General features: G+C 35.3%; 1 protein-coding gene across 1 annotated transcript; it reads left to right on the top strand.

Moving 5' to 3' along the window:
- Nucleotides 1-46: 46 nt before the first annotated feature.
- Nucleotides 47-26,007, top strand: LOC131042565 (chloroplastic import inner membrane translocase subunit HP30-2). The gene is made up of 6 exons (XM_057975881.2): nucleotides 47-695; nucleotides 23,390-23,508; nucleotides 23,997-24,123; nucleotides 24,947-25,095; nucleotides 25,208-25,270; nucleotides 25,413-26,007. The coding sequence occupies exons 1-6, from the start codon at nucleotides 348-350 to the stop codon at nucleotides 25,444-25,446; spliced, it is 840 nt and encodes a 279-aa protein (XP_057831864.2). The 5' UTR covers nucleotides 47-347; the 3' UTR covers nucleotides 25,447-26,007.
- The last annotated feature ends 1,193 nt before the right edge of the window (nucleotides 26,008-27,200 follow it).

Raw genomic sequence — 27,200 nt, 5'->3', positions numbered from 1 at the left:
GTAAAGAGTACCCTTTATCTTTTGAAGAAATTTAATGTTCGAGACTAAACCGAAAGAGACTGATAAATAATACACCCAATGCCTTTGTGCTGCTAAAAATCCTGGTATATTTATCCTCCTGATAAACAAAATTGTAAATTGAAAACAATTACCATTTGGAGGATAAGCCAATTGTTTAAAGACCTACTTACTAATTGAAGTTCTCTCATGAATCTCATTCATAGCTGCTTTCGTCCATGGTTCTAAAAGCATTGAGCAAAGCCTGATCCTTCTAATTCTTCACAGAGATATTCCTCTTATAACGTTCGGAAAGCTATTTTCAGAAGAGAGGGCCCTGACAAAAATCAATGGAAGGAGGGAACGAGTTAGCGAAAAGCATGCCTTCAGGGGAACCCGTTTCACAGTTTCAGAGCAAGCCTATAGGGGGATCCATTGCAATTTTTCAGAACAAGCCTGCAGGGGGACCAATTCAACAGCTTCAGAACACTTTCAAGAAGCTGGACACCCAAGTCAAGACTTGGTTAAGCAAGCAGTCTGCACCAGTTGAGGTGGCTGTGGTTACTGCCACAAATGCGTTGCAGGGAGGAGTCATGGGAGGACTTATGGGTACCCTCACCTCAGACATAACGTCCGCTATGCCTCCACAGCCAACTGGATTCAATCCCCAGGCCATGGGTTCACTCAAGCCAGTCCAGGTAGATTTGGAAACCCTTATTTTTGTAGATTCTGTTTATGCTGTTTATGAGATTATGTTTATGCTGTTGTACATAAACCCCTATTATAGGGTTTTGGGGTTTGCATCGATTCATGTAGGAGTTGTTTGATGAATTAGGTAATGAACTTTTTCCTGCCTGCAAACTGATGATGGGTCAATGATTTTTTTTCAAAATCCCTTGTTGAAATATATATATTCTTTTTCTCTGTATAGTTTTTTGTAAATAATTTGATAAGCTTTTTCTGTTGAGTTATTGGCTTTTGCGTTTGTTTATATAGAAATGGTTGGTCAGATGAATTAGGCAATAAAGTATTTTCAGTCTGTGCCGTAATTCGATGGATTTTTACTTTATTTCAAACGGATTTATTTCAGAATCCTTTTTAAAGATTTTTCAATAAGTTTTCCCTATAGTTTTTGAAATTCCTGGGACTGGGTTTCTAGTTTCTACAGATGTGTTTTATCTGACGAATTGGGTAATGGAGTTCATTAATTTTGGTTAACAATTTCAATCTGGTTTAAAAAATCGATTAGGGTTTGTCAAACTTTTAAAAAAGAATCTGTGATATCAGTTTTGTAAGTTTGTGTTGGTTCTTACTTTGGTAATTAGACAATAAATTTTTTCATTCTTTCGTTATGGGCTGTAAACTCGTGTGGTTTGTCCTATATTTTTATTTCAAAATCCCTTTCTAAAGTTGTTTTGATGTATTTGTTTGTAGTTATTTAAATTTGTGTCGTTGGGTTTGCAGGTTTACATTGTCTTTCTATAGGGACTGATCACCTGATTATTTAGGCCATAAACCTTTTCTTTATGGGTTGCATCCTGATGGTTTTATACTTTATATTTTTTTTCCGTCTCTTTTTTGGAGCAGAGTTTAGTAGTAGTGTTGGCAATCCGCTGCTAGCTTGTGACACCTTAAGTGTTAACTTTGGCTAAAGTTTAATTGTATAGACCTGTCATCAGAATACCTGTTAATTTGGCCAGAAATTCTAAATCTGATATTAATTTGACTGAGGAGAACAGGGGATAAGACCAGATGGGGAATTACACCTCATTGCAAGAGGAATTACTTCAGCCATGTCTGTTCTAATACCTCTTTTCTCTGTGCCCTCAGCAAGAGGGTTTGGCCCACCCAATTGGGTGTTTGATCAAAAAATTGAACAGAGACTGCTTTGGGTGTCCAATTCGAGTGGAATGCTAGTTGAAGATGGATTCTGAACCATGTTTGATCTTTATATTTAGGGTTTTTCCTTCTTGTATCTTTTGCCTTGAGCTGCAATACATCTTGTTTGCTTGGATATGCTGTTACGTGTTCTCTATATCTTGGATGTGATAGTGGTCCATATAACATCGAGAATCTCAGCTTACTGTTTTTCTGTTGTGAAGAATGCGCCTTTCAAAATCTATATAAACATGAGAATAGATGTTTCATGTTTCTGGAGAATGCTTTGGATATAAGGTGGCAGCAAGAGGTTGTTAGTTACCTGAATCAAATAACTGACTCTTGATTGAAGCTGAAAGGCTGCAAAGCCATATTGATCTTCCTTGCAGAAATGCATGCTGATTTTCTGTCAGTTGTCATGTGTAAAGTGATAATCAAGCCAACTGAGTTAGCAATAAGCACTTGTAATCAATTATATGTATAACAGATTGCTACTTATTCTACTGAACTCATGGTAGCAATAATTCATCCCTGGGCAAAAGAAACATCTCTAGACATTTTTATCGGATGGAGATATAAAATAAGTTTGTTTTTGCCTCTGTTATCCATTTTTCATTCATCTTTTCTGTTTTTATGATATCATTTGTGTTTTAAAGTTGCTCCTTAATTTCTACAATTAGGGTTTTATGCTTTATCCATTGGTCACCTGTATACCATGTGACTGCCCACCAGTTCTTTATAAAATGTTCTTAATAAAAGAGATTGAAAAAAGTTTTGAACTTGTAACCTATCCTCTGTAACAAAACTATGCCACTAATATGCTGCAATTTTTTTCAGCCATATATCACAATGTTGCCAATCCTTCACTTTCAAATTTTCAATTCACATACTGCAAATTTCTGTTGTCTTTGCAAATACTATCAAACCCGTTTCATTGGAAGTGATATGAACAAAATCTAAAGATCAAAACTGAGGTATATCCTATAAGTCAGTGTCCACTGATTTTAGAGAACAACCAATGGAACTAGCATCTGCTAAGGAGTGTGTAATGCCCCCCATTTTTTCAATTTAAATAAACTAAAAAATTTAAAAATAATATATTATAAAATACAAAATTAAAGTTTAATTTTATCGAAAGTCAAGGGGCATGTGAAGAATTCTGACTATTGAAGGAAAAAGTTATATAAGAGACACCAAACAAGGAGAAGTAAGCACCAATATGAGGAATATATTTTATATCTGATTTTTCATTCCTTGTGGAATGTGAAACATGGTTCAGCAAACAGAGAGGACGAAACCCTCAAAGACTAGAGATTTAAGGATGAAAACCCTAATTTTTTGTGCCAAGTTTATGGACGAAAACCTTTAACTATAGACAGAATTTATAAAACATTTCAAGACAATTATACAAGGAAGCTGCAGATTGGAAAAAAAATTACGGCAGAATATAAGTTTAATATTTTCAAATTTGTATTAAGCTTTAAATTCAAGGTTTATAATTATCAAATTATAATTCTGAAGTTAAGTTAATATTTATAATTAATTATGCAAGTTTTTCTTTTCTAGGAAAAGGGGTAAAAAATTTATTGAATTAGAAAGATCGAAACAAAATACAAGAATCACCAACCAAAAGATGGTCCATAAAAGGTCACAACAAACCTATCATGTCATCCTTAATGATCTTATCAAATGTTTGGACACATTTCTGGGGCAATTCACCCCTTCCCTCAATATTCCAGCCAACCAGCCTCTCAGAAGCCCACTTAGCCAAACAGTCATCTGCCTTATTTCACTCTTGAGGAACATAGCAAAAAGAAACTAACTCCCTCAAACTCAGAATTTGTCTACCAGCCATAGCCAGATGCCAGTCAACATCCTCCAACTTTTGCTTATTCAACATGTCCATAACAGCTTGAGAGTTAGATTCATAAATAACCTTGCACCATCCAAGAGCACATCCTCGTTCAAGAACATAAAAAACAACCAAAGCCTCCATAAAGTTATTAGTATGATGTCCCTTATAAACAAAAAAGAGGAAAATCACATTTCCCAAACTATCCTCGTCAATACCTCCAATACCCACCTATCCTGGACCTTCTTGAGAAAAACCATTAGTATTAATCTTAAGGACTCCCAGGGGTGGAGGAGATCACTTACCAACCCGTTGAACTTTCTTTTTAGCATGTTAACACCTTAATTGTTGACTCCTCGTAGAAAGGGGATCTTTAATATCCCCACCCAAAATGTTCAAATCCTGAACGATAGGCATGTCACCAGGATTCTATTTACAGAAAGATCACACTTTTCCATCAAAGATTCGTAAATCATGTTGATAATTCTCTATCCTACTTGCTATGCCAACATCCTCTTATCCTAAAAAAGTAAAAACCTTGCGATTTCTTTCTAACCACAACTGGCAAATAATAAAAGAGGGGTCAATATCCCAAGCTACCTGGAGGAAGGAAGTCTTAGCTGGGGGTCTGCCAACACTATTCCAAAACTCGAATGGAGAATTGGCATGAAGTTTGAACACAAGCATGCTTTAGGCTCCCCACCAAAAGTGCTAGACTTCCTTAGAGAAAGCACACTGAAAAAAAAGATGTGGAGTAATCTCCGCATTATTGTTACACAAAAAAACACACTGAAGGACCCTGAAACCCTCTTTTTTGAAGATTTTCCTAAGTAAGACATCTATCTACATCACTAACCACAGGAAAAAAATACACTTGGGTCAGGAAAACCGATTCAAACCTACTTCCACCAAGGAACAATCACCTTCCTATAAGTCAATTTGTCTAACTCCATGTATCCTGAAGCCATTGAAAATGTACCCTTCGGTTTGGGCCCCAAACAAGAACATTTTGCCCCTTTAGGGAGTTGCACATTCTTCTTGCCAAAATCCTAGCAAGTTCCTCCTGAGCATCCACTGATCCCCCAAGTGGCCATTCATGCAGCTCTTTCCATCTAGCCGCTTCCCCTTGCCCCAAGCTTAGGGTAACTTTAAAATCCTCAACTCTACTCCAACCTGCTTCAATAAAACTATCACATAAAGACTGCAATTGTGGAAATTGAGAAAGAATAGGAGGGAATCCATCCCAAGAGTCATACTGGAACAAAGCTTCAACACTTTTATTACAAATCTGAAAGAGTCCTTGCTTAACTACCTACGCTCCTCTTCTAAGAGTATTCTAGATCATGGATCCTTTACCTGCCATATTGCATCGTGGAACATCCCTGCTATCCACTCCCCCCAAATACTTTATATTAAGGATTTTGGCCCAACCTTGATCTTGGTTGATGCACCATCTCCAAAAAAGTTTATCTACCAAAACACGACTATTCATACCTACTTGACGTAAACCAACACCACCATATATCGGCCTATAAACAGAATCCCATTTAACCAAATTCCATTTTGAAGAAAAAAAAATTACCAGTCCACAAAAATTGCCTAGAGAGAGCATCAAATTCTTTAACTTTCTGGAGTAGTCTGCACAAAACATCTATATAGAGGGAGAGCCTAAACCATAGACTTCAAGAGTGTCTCTCTCCCAACAATTGAGAGCCAGCTATAAGTTGACTCACCTTCTTATGGAGCTTATCCAAAATATCCCGCCAAAACCCACTAGACAAAGGGTAAACTAACAGAGGGACTCCAAGATAAACAAAAGGAAGAACACCAACTTGGAACCTTAAAATCCTAGCAATCTTGGCTTGAATTGTTAAAGGGGTATTAAAAAAGAATATAAAGGACGTATTTTCATTAATCTTCTGTCTGGAAGTTGCCAAATAAATATGTAGAGCCTTTCTAAAGTTAGCTGCCTCAAGAGTTTTAGCAACACCCATCAAAGCCATGTCATCCACAAATTGAAGATGAGAAGGAGGAGGAAGACCATTGCCCCAATTCTAGCCCTGAATCAATCCTTGCCTTATACGAGACTTGTTAAATCTTCCCATCCCTTTTGCCATTAATATAAATAAGTATGGGGAGAGGTGATCACACTGCCTAAGGCCTCTAGTAGCTCCAAATAACTCTGTAAAGAAGAGGTAGTGATACAACTCATAACCCAATTAATCTACTCACTACCAAAAACAAAGGCTGCAAGCACTTTATGAAGGAAATTCCATTTGACTTTGTCATTGGCTTTGGCCATGTTGCCTTTTCCTTAGAAGTTGCCATAGAATGTATTGCTTTTGTCGCTATGATAATCCCATCAAGAATTTGTCTCCTAGCAACAAGACCTCTCCGCTCTTCAAAGATTAATTTATCGAGCCATGGCTTAAGCCTATCTTCAATCAATTTCGTGATATTTTATAAATCACCTTACATAAAGCAATGGGTGAAAGGAGTCAAGAGAGTTAGCTCCTTCCTTTTTAGGGATGAGAGCAAGTAATGCAATATTCATAGCCTTGAGTATTTGCTTGTTTTGTATTAGATTCCTACACCATCTTCAAGAGATCAAACTTGATTATCTCCCAAAATTCTTGATAAAATTCTGTAGGAAAGCCATCCGAACTAGGAGCTTTACCCTTCTTCATTCCAAACACCACTCCTTCAACTTCATCCAAAGAAACGGGTCTACAAAGATCTTCATTCATTTCATTAGAAACAATGGAAGGAATGCAATCAAGCACTAAACCCTCTTCCACATTGGCAAGAGGAGAATCCTCAGCAATCAAGGCCCCAAAGAATCTAGTGGCCTCTTGAGAAAACTCCCCAAAGGAAGAGGGAGGAACTCCCTGAGAGGAAATGAGAGAAGTGATAGTATTGCCATATCTCCTATTGTTCATTGAGTTGTGAAGCCAAATAACTGGTGACTTTTGCTTCCAATAAATCTCCTCCTAAAGCTCCCATTCATCCAACTCCTTCATTGCAGTTGACTCCTCTCTATGCAAATCCTTTGATAGGCCTTGATCTTTGATTTGGCAGGCAATGGCATCCACTTGAGATTGTGCTTGCACCTTTGCCGAGAAAATATTGCCAAAACATAGCCTGTTCCACCTTTTAATCTTAACAGATTGTAGTTGCTTGACAAATGATGACATGGCAGTGCTATAAGTAGGCTTCCCCTCATGCCACCAAACTAGCATAAGGTCCTGAAGTGAAGTATCTTGAAGCCACATAAGCTGAAACTAAAAAGAAGGATTTTTTGAGACATGAAAGTGTGTAGTAGTAGACTTGATTGGCCAATGATCAGATCCTTTCCAATCTAAAATCTCAGAGGTAGTCACTTAATTATCACCCATCCAATAACGAGAGACGAAATTTTTTTCTAATCTCTCTGCTATAACCTCTTCTCCACATCTTCTATTGTTCCAAGCTAAGTCACAAGGTTTGGATTCGGCAACAATAAATTTCAGATAAAATTCAACAAGGATAAAAAAATTGAAAAAAAAATCGACATATAATTTGCTTTATATAAATGTACTAAACTTAAAATAAAAAATATTATATTAAATGTAATATATTTGTTAAATTTACTTTAGTAATGTTAAATTTTAGTATATTTGTTAAATTTAATTTAAATACTTTGAATTTGTTAAATTTTATTTAATTGTTTAAAATTTAAATTGAATATTTTAAAATATGACAGTTCAATTTATAAATGTTAATATTAAAAAATAAAATAAACCAATATCAAATTTAATTATAGTAAATGTGTAATGTCCCCATTTTGCGAGCATCAGAGTTTGTAAGAATTAGCCTATCATTTGACCCTCGTAGGCTAATAATTATTGATAGAGGGCCTCGTGTGGCAGTTACTTGGTGATTAGAGACATTACTCTTCAGCTGGATTCAGGTTTTGGCCTTTGCACAGGTTTTTTGACTCAGTTCCACATACTTACTATTTATAGTAAGTCACTATTCAGGGTTTCTATTTTTAGGCAGGCATCCAATCACATGGAGAACGGGGAGAGTCGACTCCTGGCTCAGACGGCTTAGCAATCAGACAAGTACATCAAGAGATATTAAAGTTTAAGTGACTTAAGTGATTTATTTAATATTTTAATATTATTATAAAGTTCTAAAGTAACTTTATAATAATAAAGTCACTTTAATATAATAAAGTGCGTTAAGTGAATAATTTAATGTGGGAATAAATCTTTTATCCCACATTGGCCAGGAAGGTGTTTGAGCTCTCTTAAGGAAAGAATAAAAGGAAAGTTAGGAGTTCATTCTCGGCATCCAGTTGATGAATAGTATTTTGATTGATTTTTATTGTGGAGCCTAGGGCTTTCGCAATTTTCTTCTTTGATCATAGGAAATGAAAACTTCCTATTAATAGCAATTTTGAAGGTGTGAAATAACACCTGAATTATTGCAGTTGTGGGAAAGAATACTTCAGTTCTTTCATTTGTGCAAATTGGTGAAGTTTTCTACAAGGGTTTGAAGTTTATTGTTGGAGAACATTTATAATTGGTTGTGAATCATCCTTCTTTGGCACATGGAGTTATATCATTCTTGTTGGGAGAGATTATCAACAAATTATTCAAGGTTTTAGGAGCAGACTGCAAGTTTGTTCTTGCTGCTACAGTGCGCATGAACAGTGCCGTGCTACAGTATTTGTGCTTGATTCCGATTGCAACTTTCATCTCCATCATCGAGCATCTATTATCAGGTTCCTCTTGCAACTATTAGTAGCTAGTATTGAAATCTTAGGCATATAATTTTGCTGTTGTAAGTGATAACTTAGAATCAGTTTTGGCATTGCTGTAGTCTTTTTGTAAGCCAATTAGTCTTGGCAAATCCATAGCAGCATTGTACTTAGGAATGAATTCAATAAAGAAGATATATGTTGCATACCATTTGTTTGATGAAATGTCCTTTTAATAGCATATATGATCAGCATAATAGTTGCATGCCAGTTGTTTGTCGAAATGTCAGTTGGCTGTAGGTATGCAATCCATATCTAATTTTCATGTAAATGCATTGAAAATACCAAAAGAGAACTGCACTCGCATACTAGTTCATTGTAAGAGGTATTGTCAACATCATTGGTGAACTTCCTAAATTTCTTGGCAACTTTCAAAGTGTATCAAACAATCTGAAATACAAAAATCAGAATAGAGAAAGACAGCATACAAAGTGTTTGACAATATTCCTTGAGCCAAAATCAGTCAGTTTGGGCAAGTGATATTACAAAATGTTAAATTTTCAATAGCAATTACTTTAACTAAAATAATATCTGATATTTCATATTTGTAATGTTATATACATATTTTGTAAAAAAATTATTATGCATTATTAAATTTTATAAGTTAAGTAACACTTAAAAAAAATAAATAACAGATCATAAATGTTAAATTAACTGATAAATGTTTAAATTTTTAAAAACAATTTAATGCAAAGCAAATAAGATTTGACATTGTGAACATATATTGTTTAAAATTTGAAATACTTGATAAACCTAATAAATAAATAGATAAGAGAAATAAACCTAAAATAAAATTTTGTTGTTTTTTTGGATGTGGGAACCAGAAGAAAAGAAATGCAGGAGCTGCAAGGCTGATGCCGGTGAAAATGGATAACCTACTCACAAATGCAACTTGATGGACTGAATCACGAATGCAGCTCTCAATGGTGGCTCAAACCTAAAATGCAGCAGGTGCCCTTCTCATTTTCTTGTGCTGTGGATTTGCAGTGTTTTATGAGGGGAAAAAAACCTGAAAATGCTTTCCACAAACGCTAAAAAATGCTTACGAATACTTGGCGAATTTCAATGAATTTTATATAGAAGTTTGAAGTTTGCCAAAATTTGAATTTCATTGCTGAAATTTGGCAAACTCTATGACGTAGGTTACAAGTGAACAAACCACTAGTAGGCTTAACATGAACAACCCGCAGGAACTCAATATTGTCCCATCAGAAGCAATATTAAGCAAGTATTATCGTTAGTGTGTGTAATGTCCCCTACCTGATTAACATAATTAATCTATTTTAATACACTAAAATGGATTAAGAGACTAATCATGAAGCCAGTCATTGATATTCTTCAATTATCAGTTATTAACAATTGCTTATTTATTTTCCTCATTAGATGATTAATTTCATTATTCATAGTTTTTAATATAGATATCAGACCCTGCTACTACTGCAGTTTTAAGGGAGAAGGGTCTATGTATGTTACCAAAGCGCTTAGAGACCAAATACAATAGGTTCCCTCAAAGTTTACAGATCCAAGCCCTTACCTATCTTGGGTCTATACCCTCAAGGCTTATGGGTCGCTGATCCCCACCCTATCTTGGGACTTAACCTATTGCTTGGATTTAGACTGCCCCTCTTTGGAACATCTCATCCCCATCTTCTTAAATACTGATAGCAATAACATGATTTAGACTATAAGTATACTAACTTCCTGTGTATTATGAATATATATGAAATTAAGTAGGACTGTCATACATATTGCAGTTTATATTAATATTACTACTAAATTCTGCATGACAACATTATCAGGCTTCATAAATTATTTATTAAGCATACATATTAAGCACATCCCCATGCATACCACCAAGAACAAACATGTCACTGCCTGTAACTTAATAACAGTTCTGATCTGATCTGATCAATGGTGATGTCACTAGATGCTTTTGATTCCTTCCCTTTATATCTCTCAATGCGAGGGAGAGGTCACACCTCTTCATCATGTATGCCCTTTGGCAAGAGACACACCCTTTCACCATTAGCACCCTTTGAAAGAGTGCAACTCTTCATTATTTCTGCCTTTTGAAAGGGACACAATCTTCCATAATCAGATCTGCACTTCTTATTTAAATCAGATCTGCACATCTCATTTACAAATTCTCCCCCTCCTCAAATGAGGTTCTCTTCTCCCTTTTATATCTCACGTTTGAGGGAGTCACAACTTATCATTTCATGCCTTTTGACCGTTCATTAACTTTAATCAAAATATAATTATATTTAATTATGTTCTGTTTAATGTAATAGCTATATTTATTCTTTTGGATTTTAATTTTATTATTTATTATTATTAAATTATATTTCAAAGTAGGGACATTAAAGTGTGGAACCAATTAATTATGCAAGTATTATTGTGAGTGTGGAATATCTATTTAAGGCATAAATAAGGAAAATTTAAATAGAGACATTAGAAATGGTATAAGACCCATTGACCTTGCCAACATGCAGTTAGGAAACTAAAACCTGAGTACAAATCTACAATGAACACATGAGTAAAGGGAACTGAGGAGAAATAAAATGGATTGGCGACCTAAGTTCTTACTAAAAGAGAAGATCCTATTCAAGAAGTGCAAACAAAGAGTAAAGATTTTTAAAACCAGCTTTTGGAGCAATTTTCTAGCAACCAAAGAACTCTAATTCACTTAATAGGACAAAACATGATGATTCTATTCGGAGGGCAGTAGAGTTTTAAAAAATATCATCACTACCATCAATAAGATGATGTAGGTGTTGGTATATTAGAAGAACCACAAGGAGTGCTACTAGCACTCGCAAGCTTATTAGTTGGCTTGTTATCAAATTTAACTACCGCAAGCTGGGAAGTGGAAGCATGTAATGCCCTGTTTTTGCTAGCTTTAAAGAATAAATAAATAATCAATTAAATTATTAATTCGTCTCAAGTTATTTTAAGACAATTAACAATTAATTAATTATTTAATATAAAGTGACTTTTCAAAGTTAAAAAATAAAATATTATTAAAGTTACTTTATGATATAAATATTAAATTATTGTAATTTAATATTTACTATTGAAATGGTTGCCACATAAGTTATTATAAAAGGTGGTGGAAGAAAGGTTGGGGATCATTGAGAAAATTATTTTATCGGATGACATTGGAGAGCTTTGGCTTTCAAAAAGTTGGAGGGCAAAAGCCCTCAAACTTGTAGGGTTGGATGAAAACCCAACCTGATACTGGTGGTGAATTTGTGACAGAGTTCACATTTGGGCATATCAATGGAGAAATTTGTAATGTCTACTTCGAATGTGAATTTCAGAAGGGATTCAGAATAACGATTTGCTACAGTGGTATTTTATCATTTTCTGAATGAAACTATTATTGCAGGAAGAATAAATATTTTTCTATTGTTGGAGAATAAAGATCTATTCTAGAGAATCTTGGTAACTGCAGATAATATATTATAACTGGAGATTTTATCAATATCATAAGATGCTAGAGTTTATTTTATTTGCCATGGTTGGGCATTAATTCCATTGGCTCAGTCATTACTGTATTGACTATTTATGACCATTCAGAATGGTCGGGTTAATGTGAAAAAAAACTTCAATAATAGTTGTGAATTAAAGTGGGTGATCAACATGACGGGTTCTTTATAAAGATTCATTTTGGAAATATTGACTGGGCATAATATTTGAATTAATCTAAAGAGCTGGAGTAGTGTGAACATACGGGAGGTCTGTATCCAATACTTCCATTAATATCAAATGCAACTCTAGTGCTTATTGCAAATATTAATATTTGGGGGAGCTTTATAGAGGTTATGCTACGTTGTGATATGAATAAATCTGGAGTTAATGATTTGAGCTATAATTGAAGGATATTGATATTTTGTAAGGCATCGAGACTTTAATATTGCTGTTTGAGTTTAGTAAGCAAGCTTGGGATTTGAATATCGATTTCATTGTAATCAGGCAATCATCTGAAAACAGATTGCTTAATATGGTGACTAACAGAGTGAGTTTGTATGCTTTGAGTTCATTACCTGGTGTTTGTTTATTATCAATTGTTGATTCCTTATTGCTGCAAAGTCTCAGCGTTGGTACGGGTTTGCTACAATTTCCTGATAATGATGCAGAGGTCTTCTTCTTAGCAGACTAAGCTGTCCCTGTTACCGGTAGATTGTGTCATATTGTGAAATTCTTATCATAGAGTGAGTCCTGAATTACTATTGGTGTGGCTTTTCTATCTCTAAGTTACCGGTTCGGGTTCGGGTACCGGTTCGGGTTCGAAGAACCCGGTACGCCGGTACGGCAAAATTTTGAAAAGGGGTTTGGGTTCGTTTGGGTTCGTTAGTACAAAAACATGTAAATTATATATATATGCAACCTATAAGCATGAATTAAGATTAGCATGTCACATAGCATCATATAAACAACAAAACCAACATAAACTTGTAATCGTAGAATCATGATCATACCATAACAGCATCATATACATCAAGTCTAATATCAAAATGATAAAATATTCAAGTAAGTGGAAGCTATCTTCATTTACCTCGATGTTGAATGCCTTTTTCTCTTGTAGTCATTCCGTGCTGGTTCCTATTGGGAACACATGGAGAAATAACTTGTCTCTTATGCGCTAAATGCCCCCTGCTCAAAGTTCAGAAATGGAAACCTCTTGGAGGCGTTTGTACTTGGAAGCATCATTGTACTGATCTTATACTTATGTTGCTGGAGAAGCCTGTTGCTACAATGAAAAGGTTAGAGTTATATTTTATCTATTGGCTTCATTGTATCCATTATTGGCTTAGAGGAAAACTTTATGTACTGTCTCTGTTGTCAAATGCAAGCTTTTCACAGAACATGTGAATAGATACAATGCTGAAAGTTGTAGGAATTACAGTTAAGTAGGGAAGGATCTATATTCATGTGGCAGTTTGTGTTCTAACTGAAAAGGAAGTTTATTACAATCATTTGTGTTCATATTACGAACACCATAGGCAGCAACCATTATATATTTGAGATCAGAAATTACTAGCTCAGGAAGTTACAAACTGTATCTCAAAATGCCAAAACACTAAAATGGGTGAGAGTACAGAAGATTATGTGCTGAGCGGGACTAAGGACATTACAAAGCATCCAAGATAGTATGCTTTGGTGCGATATACCACTTCTTTGTGTCTCTTTCTTTGTAAACGATTTTTATTTTGTAGGAAAGGAGCTGTAACTTGGAATGCACATACGCTAAGTTCTTTGTCTTTATTGAGTGCAGTCAATTGCACTTAACTAAGTGATTGAAGGAGCATGTGTTCCAATTCGTTTTAGATGTAGATGAACTAGCAACCTACTAAGACAAAGTTAGAGAGCTAAAGCTATAAAACTAACAAAAAAATTAATTCTAAATGAAACTACAAAGATAATTTTTCTTTTTTTTAAACTTTGATCACAAGTGGTTGTAAGTGTTGGAATTATTGGCCATAGAAGTACCACCAATTGTGAGTGTCATTGCAATAAGGTGAGCATCCTTTTCTGGAATTGCAAGATATGCCCATCACCTTTGAAAGTATACATGATGCCATACTCGGTATATATATATATATATATATGGTACACTGTGTATACAGGTTGGATACTGTACTTGCTTCCACCCAAAAAAACCATTTTTCTAGTTGCGTTGGATATTTAGGGATTATGATTCTTACAAAAGTGACTTGAATCTAGCTAAATTCATTAAAAAAATTGAAGAACGTGGGAAAAACACTCATTTTTTGGTATAAATAAACCCATGAGCATATCAGGAAGACAATCATTATATTTTTTTTTGCTTTGGAGTGACTACACATTTTTTCTTGTTCTCTTTCAATGTGATCATAATGCATTTGTTTTGGGCATTTTATATTTTCTAGGGGTTTTAATGTTTCAGGACATCTTTATTTTTTCATCTTTGTGCGACCACTTATTAATCTTGAGGTATGTATAAATTTAAATTGTTTGTATTTATATTTATATTTTGTTGTTTACCAAAGATTTAAAAAATTTAATTGTTCATTATATTTATTTACATTTTGTTTTTGAAACCTAGAGTTTTAATCTTTTTAATTTTTTTTTTCTGTATAAATAAAATTTACTAAGAATCTAAGTTGATATTTAGTTGTTTACAAATTAAAAAAAATATTCTTGTCACACTATGTCAGTGTACTTAATAAATTAAAATTAAATTTATAAAATAAAATATAAAATGAAATATTTTTTTTCTATTTTTTTTGTTTGAAACATTTATATATTTTTAACCTTTTCTGTTTTTTTTTAATTTTTAATTTCATTACTATTTATTATTATTTTTTACCAAATTATTAATATTATTTTAATTTATATACACTTTATTATAATTTTTTAATTTTTAACTAAGATAAAAAATTAAATGTGGAAGTGATTTTTTTGAAGTTTAAATTATTTTTCTTTATATTTAAATATTAGATTATTTTAAATTTATAACTTTATTTTATTTTAATTTAGATTTAAATGTGAAAGTTGTTTCTAATTTAATCAATTTAATAAATATTAAATATGTATTATAAATTATTAAAATAGATTGGTTAAATCAACTTATATTTATTTATGTTTTATTAAAATTTTAATTATTGTGGGATATCAATCATGGCATCATTATTGTTTGATGTTGAAGAAAACAAAACGTGGATCTAACTGGACCTTAGATCTCCATTGTGGATGTATGTCACCATTCTTGATGAAATTCAAGGTGGTGGAGGTTACAAATGGACATGTCATGAGTATCTAAAACAGTATACAGATTCCTAGACCAAGGTTCATGGGCACCTTTGCCACATAACAGAATAGAGTGTATTGTATGTCCATGTCCAAATGTTGATGGCTGTTTCAGGAAGGAGTTGTCACTTACAAAAATTGCAAAAGATCGGAAGGACTAGATGAAGTTGAAATATACCAACTTATTACATTTCAAATCTTGACTGCAAATAAAACTAGAACAGTATTTTCCAAGACATTAAAACTATACACTCAGACTCAATTGAGCATTTCCACAATATCGTTTCGGATGTGCCCAACTAAAACAATTCACCAGATCGCATACCCTTAAAACATAACAATATAATACTCAGGAAATATTAACTACGCAATGTCTAGGAACTTTTAACAACGGTGGCAATTCTGGAATTATGCAATCTACATACCAATTACCTAGCATATAGGAAGAATTTCCTCTTGAGAAAATTGATTCAGGAATACAAATTATGCTAGAGGGATGGCATATTGAGCTCCCATGTGTATTGTTATATATACAGAAATAAGCTTGCGTGTAGAGGCACAAGCTTTAGCCTTGTTCGCTAGCTCTTTGACTTCAGTCTGAGCACTATTCAAGTTCACATCAACTCAGACTTGAAGTGACTTGGTGTTGCCTTTGTATTTGATAATTGGCTTGGGCCTAAGCTGGAAAACCACGTTGATTATCTTCTCACAACTGGCACACCCTTGAAATTCACTTTCACTCTTGGCACCAATGGTGAAAGGCAATGAACAATGGAAGTATGTATGTGAGAATTTCATCCCACCTATAAATTTTACTTTGAGGTTGTCGCCCCGGTGATTGATGTGCCTACAGGCAATTTTCTCCAACTCATGGTTTCATCTCCACACCAATCTCTAATAATACCCATGCTCTCCTAAGTCGGCCAAGAAGCAAACTGCCTTACCAAAACTTAGATCATGTCGACCTAGCGAGGGAAAACCATTACAAACAAGAGTTAGCCCAAAGGGGATTGTTATTCAATTATTAAATAATTTTATTTATTAATTATTAATTTATTAAATATCGTGGTAAGCATTAAGGAAAAATAAAAACTCTGCAAAATGAGCGATCCTACGAAGGGCAGGGCTTTCTGCAAATGAATCGCAACCCTTTTTCAAGGATTCTAGGGTTTGCCTCAAGGGCAAACAAGATCCCATTGAAATCTAAACAATTTGGTGAAGATGTATGGATGCATAAATAGATAGGGCAGGCTGGCTTTCAGGTGCCTAAAAGGAATACTATCAGAATTACAGAGCTGACTAGGGCTCTCAAAGGAAAAAATGCTTCAAACAAGCATCCGGTTGGGATTTATAGAGCATCCATTATAAAGAAAGAAAAGCCTACACTCAGGAATACAATCCATTCAGCCATCGCCCCACACATCTTAGCAATGGGAAAACAATTAGAAAGGCGGGTGTGGGGATTGAAAGCAGGAAGAATTGGAGCACACTTGCAAAAGATAATTTCAAAGCCATAGTCATATCCTCCAAAACCCTAGAATCAGTATGGGAACATCTTAAGGATTGTGGTTTTTTTGCTAAATGGACTGTGGAGAATATTTGGCGGATGAAATCATCAAATGGTGGGAATCACAATTCAGAGGTTGGGTATGGGCTAGAATCCTAACCAACCGATTTTTCCTAATTGATTGTTTGGACAAATATTTAAAGAATGAACTGTTATATGGAAAACCACTTTTCTTTGAGGGATTTTGTTTTTATCGGCTGAATTGGGAACCAAATTTCGACCGAACAAAACATTCACCTAGAAGATATCTGAAATGGATCAAATTAAAAAACCTACCTCTGGAGCATTGGAGCTTAAGTGCTCTGGAAAAGATTGAAGATGTGCTTGGATCTATTATTGGAATTGATGAAGATTTTTTCTTGGGCAAAGCAGGGTTGGAGGCTAAAATCCTTGTCAACATGGACACAAACTTAAAATACCTAGACAATTTGGAAATCATCACCGAGTTAGGAAAATGGTGGCAAAAGATTGAGGTTGATCTGTATGGAAAAGGAGGCCGATGCATCTTAGGGCGAGGATATCTGGTGAGCTGTCCTAAATCTTGGGATAAGATGAATTAGGAATTGGAGACATCCCTTATTTCTATCTCCAGAAGAATAACGAGGAGGAGCTCAATTTGTGGACACCATATCGGTCTGGATCTTGGTAGGGTTGGATATGACACTTCTATAAGGGAGAATCAAAGTATGGACAAGAATTCTAATATAGAGGGGTCTAAGGATATTGAGAATAAGGAGGAATTATTAGCTCTTAAATGGTGAGTAGAAGCTCAGGAAAATGAGATTGATAGAGAATTGAACAAAAATGACATTGAGTCGAAGGTGCTTATTGGGTGTAGGGATGCCGGTTCAGATACTGTATTGAATGTGGAGGATCAGGGGTTAAAGGAGGCATCTACCCCTCAAACAACATCTGGTATCAAGATAGATAATCAAGCTGAGCTAGATGTGGTTAGCCCCTGGGAAGATATGGGGTAGGAGGAAGATGAGGATAAGGAGGACAGAGTCAACAAGGAATTAGAAGCGGTATGTGAATTTCTTGGATTCTCCCAAATCCTAGAAGAAGAGGATGAAGATACATTAAAGGAAAAATAGGAAATGATCAAGAGAATTTTGGATTTGGATGAGATGGAGATGGCAGATCAAGAGGCACTGTTCAGTGATGAGTTTCCCCAAGAGGGGGATGAAGATTGAGAGGAGATTAGGGGAGTAGGACTTTGTCAAAACTTGTCTAACAAGAATAAACCAGATTGTGGTAAATGGTCCGACAAAAGGAAAGGAAGAAAGTTCTTATTAGAGTTAAGATCCATAGATGGAGAAGCAGAGGACCAAACCAATATCACTACACTTCTGAAAGGGGAAGGGCAAATCCCTTCCCTAGGGGACATGATGCTCCTAACTTGGAATGTGAATGCCCCTAACAAACAGTGCTTGGTCAAGCATAGGATATTAGCTTCAAAAGCAGATTTCATCATGTTGTAGGAAACAAAGTTAACCAATGAAGAAATGCAGGCTTTTCATAAGAAGTTGGGAAATTGGAAAATGGATTGAGTTTAAGCTGATGGGGCCTCCGAGGGGCTTGTGGTCTTCTGGAAACCAGGTGGGGTCTCCTTTTGAGAAAGTGGCAGAAGGTAGGTACTGGATTGGAGGAATAATCAAGAGCATAATGTCAAATCTCAGTTTCAAACTAGTAAATGTATATAGGTCGACCCCCAGCATAAGAAAGAGGGAATTATAGGAGGAACTGAGTACCTTCTTGACCACACATCCCTCAGCCCATACGATTCTTGGTGAGGGTTTCAATGCTATTCTCCATCTGTCAGACAAAAGAGGAGGTGTGCAGAGAATCGACCAAGTTCAAGTAGACTTCATGGATTGGGTCAGTAGATGCAATCTATTAGAGATTTAATCAGAAAATGGGCTATACACTTGGAATAACAAAAGGGTAGGTTTTAGCCATATTGCTGAAAAATTGGATAGATTCTTCCTTCAAGGGGATCTTTCCACATTCCCCTTCAGTCTCAAGGCTTCCATCATTCCTTGCTTTGGTTCAGATCACTACCCAATACAGTTGATGATTATGGGGGATAAAAAACCAGCTTGTTGCCCCTTTAAATTTGAAAACATGTGGATGGAGGATAATACTTTTTATAATTTGGTTGAAGATTGGTGGGGGGAGGAACAATTCTCGGGTTCAGAGCTCTTTTGCTTTCTTGCAAAACTAAAATATGTGAAGCAGAAGCTCTTATAGTGGAATAGGGAGCATTTCAAGTATATATTCACTACGAAGAAGGAAATTAAAGCATGACTGTTGCAAAACTAAAATATTGAATTAGAATCTCTTACAATGGAATAGGGAGCATTTCAAGGATATATTCACTACGAAGAATGAAATTAAAGCATGACAGTTGCAAAACTAAAATATGTGTAGCAGAAGCTCTTACAGTGGAATAGGGAGCATTTCAAGGATATATTCACCACGAAGAAGGAAATAAAAGCAGAATTGGAATCTTTAAATGATTAAGTTATTAAGCAGGGGATGGATCAAGAGAAATACTTAAAAGAAAAGGAGTTGTTGTCTTGTTATGAAGACAATCTAGCCAAAGAGGAGGCATTTTGGAGACAAAAATCAAGAGAAACCTGGTTAGCAGAAGGAGATAAGAATTCCAAATTCTTCCACAATGTCACTAAGCAAAGGAAGTGAAGAAGGTTGTCTTTGGCATCAGAATTGGAAAGTCTCTTGGACCTAATAGCTTCCGTGTTGAATTTCTCTAAACTTTTTGGAACTACCTGCAAATTAGTGTTTTGGAGGTTGTTAGGGAGTCTTTCAGAAATAAGAGGATGCTTAATGCCCTGAATTGCACTTTTATTGCCCTAATTTTAGGCAGAAGGGTCTTTCCTCTCTAACTTTAGGCCCATCTCTTTATGTAATGTGATCTACAAAATAATTATGTCTATTATGGTTGAAAGACTTAAACCTCTCCTTTAGAAGATTATTTCTCTTGTACAAGTTGACTTCATTGAAGGAAGACAAATTCTTGATGGTGTTGTGATTGCTTAGGAGGTTATTGATTCTATCCATTAGGCCAACCATAAAGGAATGTTCATCAAACTCGAGATGTCTAAAGCTTATGATAGAGTGGAGTGGTGCTTTTTGGCTAAAATGTTGGTTGCCTTTGGTCATTTGCAGGTTTGGATTGAATGGGATTTGAGTTGTGTTAGCTCTCCTTCCTATTCGGTTCTCATTAATAGTATCCCTTCTCTTCCTTTCCTCGCTTCTTAGGGCCTTCGTTAAGGAGATCCTTGTTTTCCCTTCCTTTTTCTCATCCTTGCTAAAGGCTTGTGTAGAATCTTCCTCCAAAAAATACAACAAAGGCTTTTAGCTGGGTTCAAGGTTGGTGAGTAATTTTTTTTATCATTTATGATTTGTTGATGATCCTGGACTGATGGGGGTTGTCTCTTGCTTCGAAGCAAGGATGATTAGAGAAACTCTGAATACCTACCTTTCTGCCTTTGGCCAAGTCATCGATGCTTAGAAATCCAATGTGGTGTTTTTCAATGTTGACTAGTGGCTCCCACAACACATTCTTTACATATTGGGCTTCACTTTGTCTTCTCTGCCATTAGAGCATCTAGGTGATCCTTTTTGTTTAAAAATTTACCTATGATTGTTTGGAGAATTCTTTTGCAGCTATTAAAATTAAGATCAATCATTGGTCCAACAAACGGCTAATTATGGTGTTAGACTTACCGTTCTTCAATCTGTTGTTTAGGCCTTGCCTACCTAAAATTTTCCATCCTCATTCCTTGTGGAAGGATCTTGATAAAATGGCTAGGAAATTTCTTTGGAATGATGCAAAGGAGTTGTCAATTTGGGCCCTTGTCAGATGGGAGAAGGTTACTCAACCCAAGGTGAAAGGTAGTTGAGTCTCAGATGTGCTGATCTGAATAACAAATCTCTAGTTGGAAACTTTTTTGGTGGTGGGTTTCCAACCCCATCTCCCTTTTTAACAAAATGATGACTAGCATTTATAATTGGTTTTAGTTAACTTGAGTGATGTGAGTCGGTATCCCTTGGATGGGGGTGGCTCTCTCGTGTGGCAGGTGTTGAAGCTTGCCTCTCAATTGGTCAAAGATGGTCTTTTTTGGAAAATTGGTAAAAGGTAATAAGGCTTGTTCTTGATCGGATGATTGGGATCAACATTCCCCTTTTATCAAAGATTTCCTTACACTGCTTCCCATTTAAATCGCTTTATAATCTAAAGCTTGGATAATGATTGAGCAATATTTTAAGACTTCAAATTTAGAATTACAGATGCAAGCAATTAAAAATTGTAAAAATGGCCTATTACTATTCCTCTTGAATTACCTATAATCATAAATAGTATTTGGTCTGAACGTTTCTTCTCTAGTAATGACTCTGAGGATGAAATTACTTGGGGTCATGGCAGCTTAGGCACCTATATTGTCAAAGTTGGCTATGAGACGTTTCTGTCTACTCATTCCCAAGTTCTCAACCCTTGGATGGATTGGTCGAAGATCTGGCAACCGGAAGGGTGGCTTAAAGTTAATCTTTTTGTTTGGCTATTTATGCAAAAAGGCATTCTCACTTTTGAGAATTTAATGCACGAGGGGTCATTGGTCCTTCTAGGTGTGTCCTATGCTATACTTATGAAGAAACTTTGGAACATCTGATGTTTGAAAGCTCTTATACTTGCAAGATTTGGGAAAGATAGATTTTTGCTTTTAAAATAAAAAAAATAGGAATATTGCATACACCAAAATGCCCAAAGGCTACAAGTTTGCACTACAAATGTTAAAATGACAAAGTCACAAATATCAAAAAGTGTAAAACATAGTGATGGAAAGTATGAGGTTGCCACTAATCGACATCTCCCAACATAGTGATGGAAAGTAATTTTAATTTAGATGAACAAGGTTGATTGCAGTGTTTTAAGGTGAAGATCACTTGCTCATACCTTTTGTTGATAGATGATTTTTATCAACAGTGCAAGGTTGGACTGAGCTATTTTATGTGTGCTCTTAATCTGAATTGTGTGATAAACATTGTTCTTTGATGTTGTTCATCAATGGTTTAAAATCCTTCGAACACAACCTTTGAAAATTGCACCCGCTTCATGTAGTTGTCTTCTAGTGGCGAAGTGAAGTGTGGTTGATCTCATCTAAAGCATTGTTATCTATCGAGTTCTTAGATTAGAATAGCTTTCCTAAAACCTTTCCCCTTTAATTTCGGTTCATTCCAGTTCAGTTCATTCGAAGTAGAAGCATCACAGAATTGCTATATCCCACAACGAAGAAGTGAAAGAATGACCCAAATGTAAGTCCCCTTAGATTACCAGCAAACATCAAAGCCAAACGAGTCTATATCCACAATAAAGTCGCTAGTGCGCAGTTGGAACCTTGGAGTCAATGTATGATCTTCCTGCAATCTTAGCACATGTCTGATTTTGATCACAAGAGGATAAAGTGACGGTTAGAAAACTTTATCCTGTGTTGGTGTGGTCACAAAACGCACGTCAACAGATACGTTTTACTACTCTAGGAAACTCATCTGGATTAATTTTTTATTGCTTCAGGTGTGTTACTGAATATAGGAAACAAACCTGAATTAACAAATGAATTTACGATTTGTTTGCAGGCAGAATGAGGTGGAGATCCCTGAATGATAAATCCATGCATCCAAGAAGAACTGGATCCATTTTTTGTAGGTTTAGCCGTTTAGGATCTGGACCTAGTTAAGTTGTCATTGAAGCAAACTCCGTCAATTTGCTGCCAACATGGAAATGAACACACGTCTCTAGTATGGAAAGTACTCCAATTTATCATTAGACTCTCATCTAATGGACTTCAAATTTAATGAACATTTTCAGGGCTATCTCAATGTCTGTTTGTTGCCTACATGGAAATGAACTGAAGTCTATTGTATGGAAAGCTCTCCAATTTATCACTATACACACAGTCCATGAACTCAAATTTTGTAATCATTGTCAGGACTATCCCATTGAAGTAAACCCAGTAAATTCAGAATTTTAGTGTGCATATGGAATATGATCATTTAAAGAAAACAAGATGACCATATATGGAATAGAACTTGGGTTTGCAGAATCGCACTGTTCATAGTTACTAGACTCCGATCAACAGATGAGTACAAACTATATTATTACCTATGATTATAATACTGATCAGGTTGTATTAAATAGTCACACTGAAAAATTCACACCTAAAAAATAATTTATGTTGTATTGTCTCAAATTTTTGTATGTATTTTGTGCACAGGTTTTATGTATGTGGTAGAAACTGTAATCTACTTTTGAACTCCATTTTTACTCATTTTGTCTCGTTCTCACTTAATTTCTGGAAGTCTGTCTATTTCTTTATCTCTAAAGTTGTGTTGGAGAATTACCTTTTCACAAATATTAGATTCTATCCTAAAATGTCAGGTTTATAATCAATATTTAATAAATGGGCATTCATGTCAGGCATTAGCAGTCGGGCCGTGGGTGCAAGCTAGAAACTTTGCAGTTGTGACTGGTGTTTATGCAGGAATTGCATGTGCAATGAAGAGGCTACGTGGAGGTGTGGAGGATGTTCAGACAAGGTGAAACCTTACTGTTTTACAAGTCTATGTATGTGTTTGTCCTGTGTGCGCTGCATCATGTATGATCAATTGGAATGGAATTATTTATCTGCTGGCAATAAACTTATAGGTTGGAGTTGAACATGCAATGTTTTGTTCCTAAATCTAAGACTGCCAGGAGAAGTCTTTCCATCACAATACTTTTTATAGTTATAGAGATACAATTTAAATAAAGTTGTCATGTTTAAGAAACATACTTCGCAGTGTGGACCTTTGAAAAATTGTAATCTAAAGTTTCGATTTCTGTTTTGCAGCCACTGTATTCTCGTGTTTGGAGTTATTTAAAATGAAATCACTTTTCAGTCTCCTTACCAACAAAAACTTAAGACTTACTCTTTCTTTTCTTTAAGTGTTCATATTTATTTTAATCTCCAATAAGCATGTATCCTTATTATCTAGACAGCTAGACCTGAACTAGAATATATGGCTTATAATATAGTTGTGTCCAGCATGGTGGCAGCATTTGGTTCAGGAGCAACGTTCACACTTGTAAGTGGTGTGGGAGGACCAGACATGGCACGAAATGCGATTGCTTCTGGCCTTTTCTGTGCTCTTTTTCAAGGCAGTCTTTATAAGGTAAGCAACCAAAGAATATTCTTGAAGATTGTATGGCCAGTCTATGCAGAAGCTTTTTGATCATTTTCATGGACTACGGATCACTTAAACCACTGATTAGAAAACAACTTTTTTTCAATGGCAAAGCCCTATGCTGACTCTTATATTGTTCTCAAACTTTTATCTATGGTGATGAACTGGAGGGAATAAGTTTTATTGTTTCTCAGAAATAATGAATTCATTTAGTCATTAGTATTACAAAGTGTGCAGAGAAAGCACGTGAGTAGCGCATTGTGTACATCAGTTGTCATCGCTCTGATACAATGAAATTGGAGGGAGGGAACTTCACATTAATCAAACTTGAGCTGATATCATGAAGAAGAAATTAACTTTAACTTCAAAAGATGCTCTATGTGATCTTTTACAGGTTTTTCCAACAGGAACTAACTGTATGATTTTAACAACATTTTAGTATATTACTTTTAGTGGATTGTGGGTATATAGTTTCGCATCACTTTTTGGACTGGAAGGTACACAAGACATCTTGCTGTCCAAAACAGATCGATAAGAATGATCATGATGAAATTACATTGTTGATCCAAAGTCTTATCATTCGGGATAATTTATACCATCACGTGTGAGGTCACACGTGAAAAGGTCTACATACACATACTTATAGGATAAGTATTAGAGCCATAACATGAACTATAGTGAATTTTTTTTTGCGTTCCTTGTTTATATAATATTTGTATTTGATTAATGTTGACTCAAATTTGTACTCTGCTTCATCTGTCATCTTAAAAAACTACCCTTGGACTATGAATTAATTTCTTGTTTCTTACAGGTAGGCCAAAAGTTCTTTCAGCCATCGACTGAAGAAGTCTATTATCTTAAAACAAGAACAATGTTAAGCAAACTTGGGCTTCAAAATTATGAAAAGAATTTTAAGAAGAGTTTGCTGACGGACAGTACACTGCCTCTTTTGACGGACAGGTAGGTTTAGAATTTGAAGATTGTTATGGACATGGCGGCTTACATAGAAATTTACTAGATATTTTTTGGTTCCTCAATGACTAGCGTATTGCTTCAATTTCTGTACTTGCAGTGCACTAAGAGATGCAAATGTTCCTCCTGGACCAAGGCTGCTCATCCTTGACCACATTCAAAGGTTTTACTCTGTACATCTTTTTATGCTGAACAAGATGGTTGACTTGTATTATGCAACAAAAGTTATGTTCAATAAGAATTGAAACAATTGTACAATTTTCCAAACTGAGGATCTCTCTTAATCACTTGATTTCTGATGGCAGGGACCCAGAGGTGATGTGGAGGGGAAAGCAATAATTGTCCTCTAGAAATTGTATGCTGTTGAGGAGAATGACTGTCATATCCATACTTTTCAACATTGTAACTCTGAAATTTTGATATGTATGGATTGCATAACAGTCCAAGATTTGGCATTAACAGGTTACTGCAGTATACATTGTTCCAGGTAGATATGCCATACTGTTGTAACTAGAGAAGAAATTAATATCCCTGCACAATTGTGTGGGTGCCATTTGTTGATGCTTAAATAAGTAGACATGGGCTGCATCAAGCTTCAAAATACATGTCTCAAGAGTGATTTATCATACTGAGGTGTTTTCAGGGTTCATATTGGTTTAGGATTATTCTTTTCTACTGCCAAACTTCATGTGGTTTCCACGAGTGTCATGTCATCATATCCGTATGTGAAAATGATAATGACATTGTGCTTATTGATTAAATTTTCTTCATTATATCAATAGCAAATAATCTTTCCCCCCCTTGAAACAACGTGCCATGGCTGTGTTGGCAGATAATGAGACATTTTGTTATTATCCCATGAATAAAACATTATGCCTAATGAGAACTATTAAATGCAAACTGATGTATGCCTTAATTTGGTTCTGGGTTGTTATTAATTTGTATGGTTTGTCATCAATGTTTACACCTGTTTTTGATTTTATGGGAAAACAGGTTTTGAAGGGGCCCTGGAACCCTCTACAACAAATGTCAATCAGCACAAAAAGTCAGACAACAGTGAAACTGCAGCCAAGCTGTCCAACAACAACAGCATCCCACAAACAGTTTCATGAACTACATGGTTCTTTATGAAACACCAAGTTCCAATCGAGTAACCTTCCTTTAGTTGCTTCTGTTTAGGTTTCTATCTTTGCTATTATGTGAGTTTTGGCTGAGGACTCTCTTAGAAGGATAGAGAATGCTCTTGGTGAATTTGTAGGAGCCTCTGAATCTTACTTGCAGTCGTGTAACCCTTGCCAAAGAAGATTGAGCTTTGTTTAAGTTTGGTATTACTGATTTAGAGAGATTAAGAATGTTAACCAGTGAATCTATAACAAATTTTTAATCTTCTGTTTTGATAGTAAAACCCTTTTAAAAGAAGATTGAGTTTGACCAGGTTGGTAATTCTTTGGAAACCACCAATCATGAAAACTTTCAATTATGAAGACATCTTCAACTGTTTATATTATTTCTGTATGGTTATTTGCTAAGCATGGCTAGAGTTAGAGCTTAATGACTCTCGTTTGGGCTTGTTTGTTTAGTCTTGTATCCCAACCCTTCGTCCAATCTTAATCCTCCGCTTTCAACTGTCACTGATTTATAACAGTAAATTTATGTTATTGACTCCTATGGTAGTCCACTTTATTCCTTACGAAGCTTAGTGTAAAAAGGATGCACCTTCTATGAGGCCCTAGGTGACAAAAAATCGTTTGTCCACTTTGTTGTAGGAACCCTTTGTCACAGGTAAGACACCACTCTATGTGGAGGCAAGTAGAGCCTAGGAAATTTCAATTGATTTGTGACTTTTGTGCCGTATTTTTTTTCAATTGTTTAGTCACGACAATTTCCTTAGATGCAACATGGCAATAGCAGCAATCTTGTCAAAGATCTAAAAACAAAGGACGTTAGAATTGTAAGATGTAGAAATTAAAAAGAAGTGATTTTTAAGAAGGTTTCTGCTTGTGTAGCCTTACCAGATGTTTTCAAGTTTGAACTTTTGTGAACTTTTGTGTAGGCATGGGCAGGCTATGTATTTTGTGACAAGCTTGCCATTA

Source organism: Cryptomeria japonica, chromosome 9 (assembly GCF_030272615.1).
Source record: "Cryptomeria japonica chromosome 9, Sugi_1.0, whole genome shotgun sequence".
Lineage (NCBI taxonomy): Eukaryota > Viridiplantae > Streptophyta > Pinopsida > Cupressales > Cupressaceae > Cryptomeria > Cryptomeria japonica.
The sequence above is the reverse complement of the archived record's forward strand: the minus strand, read 5'-3'. Positions and strand labels throughout refer to the sequence as shown.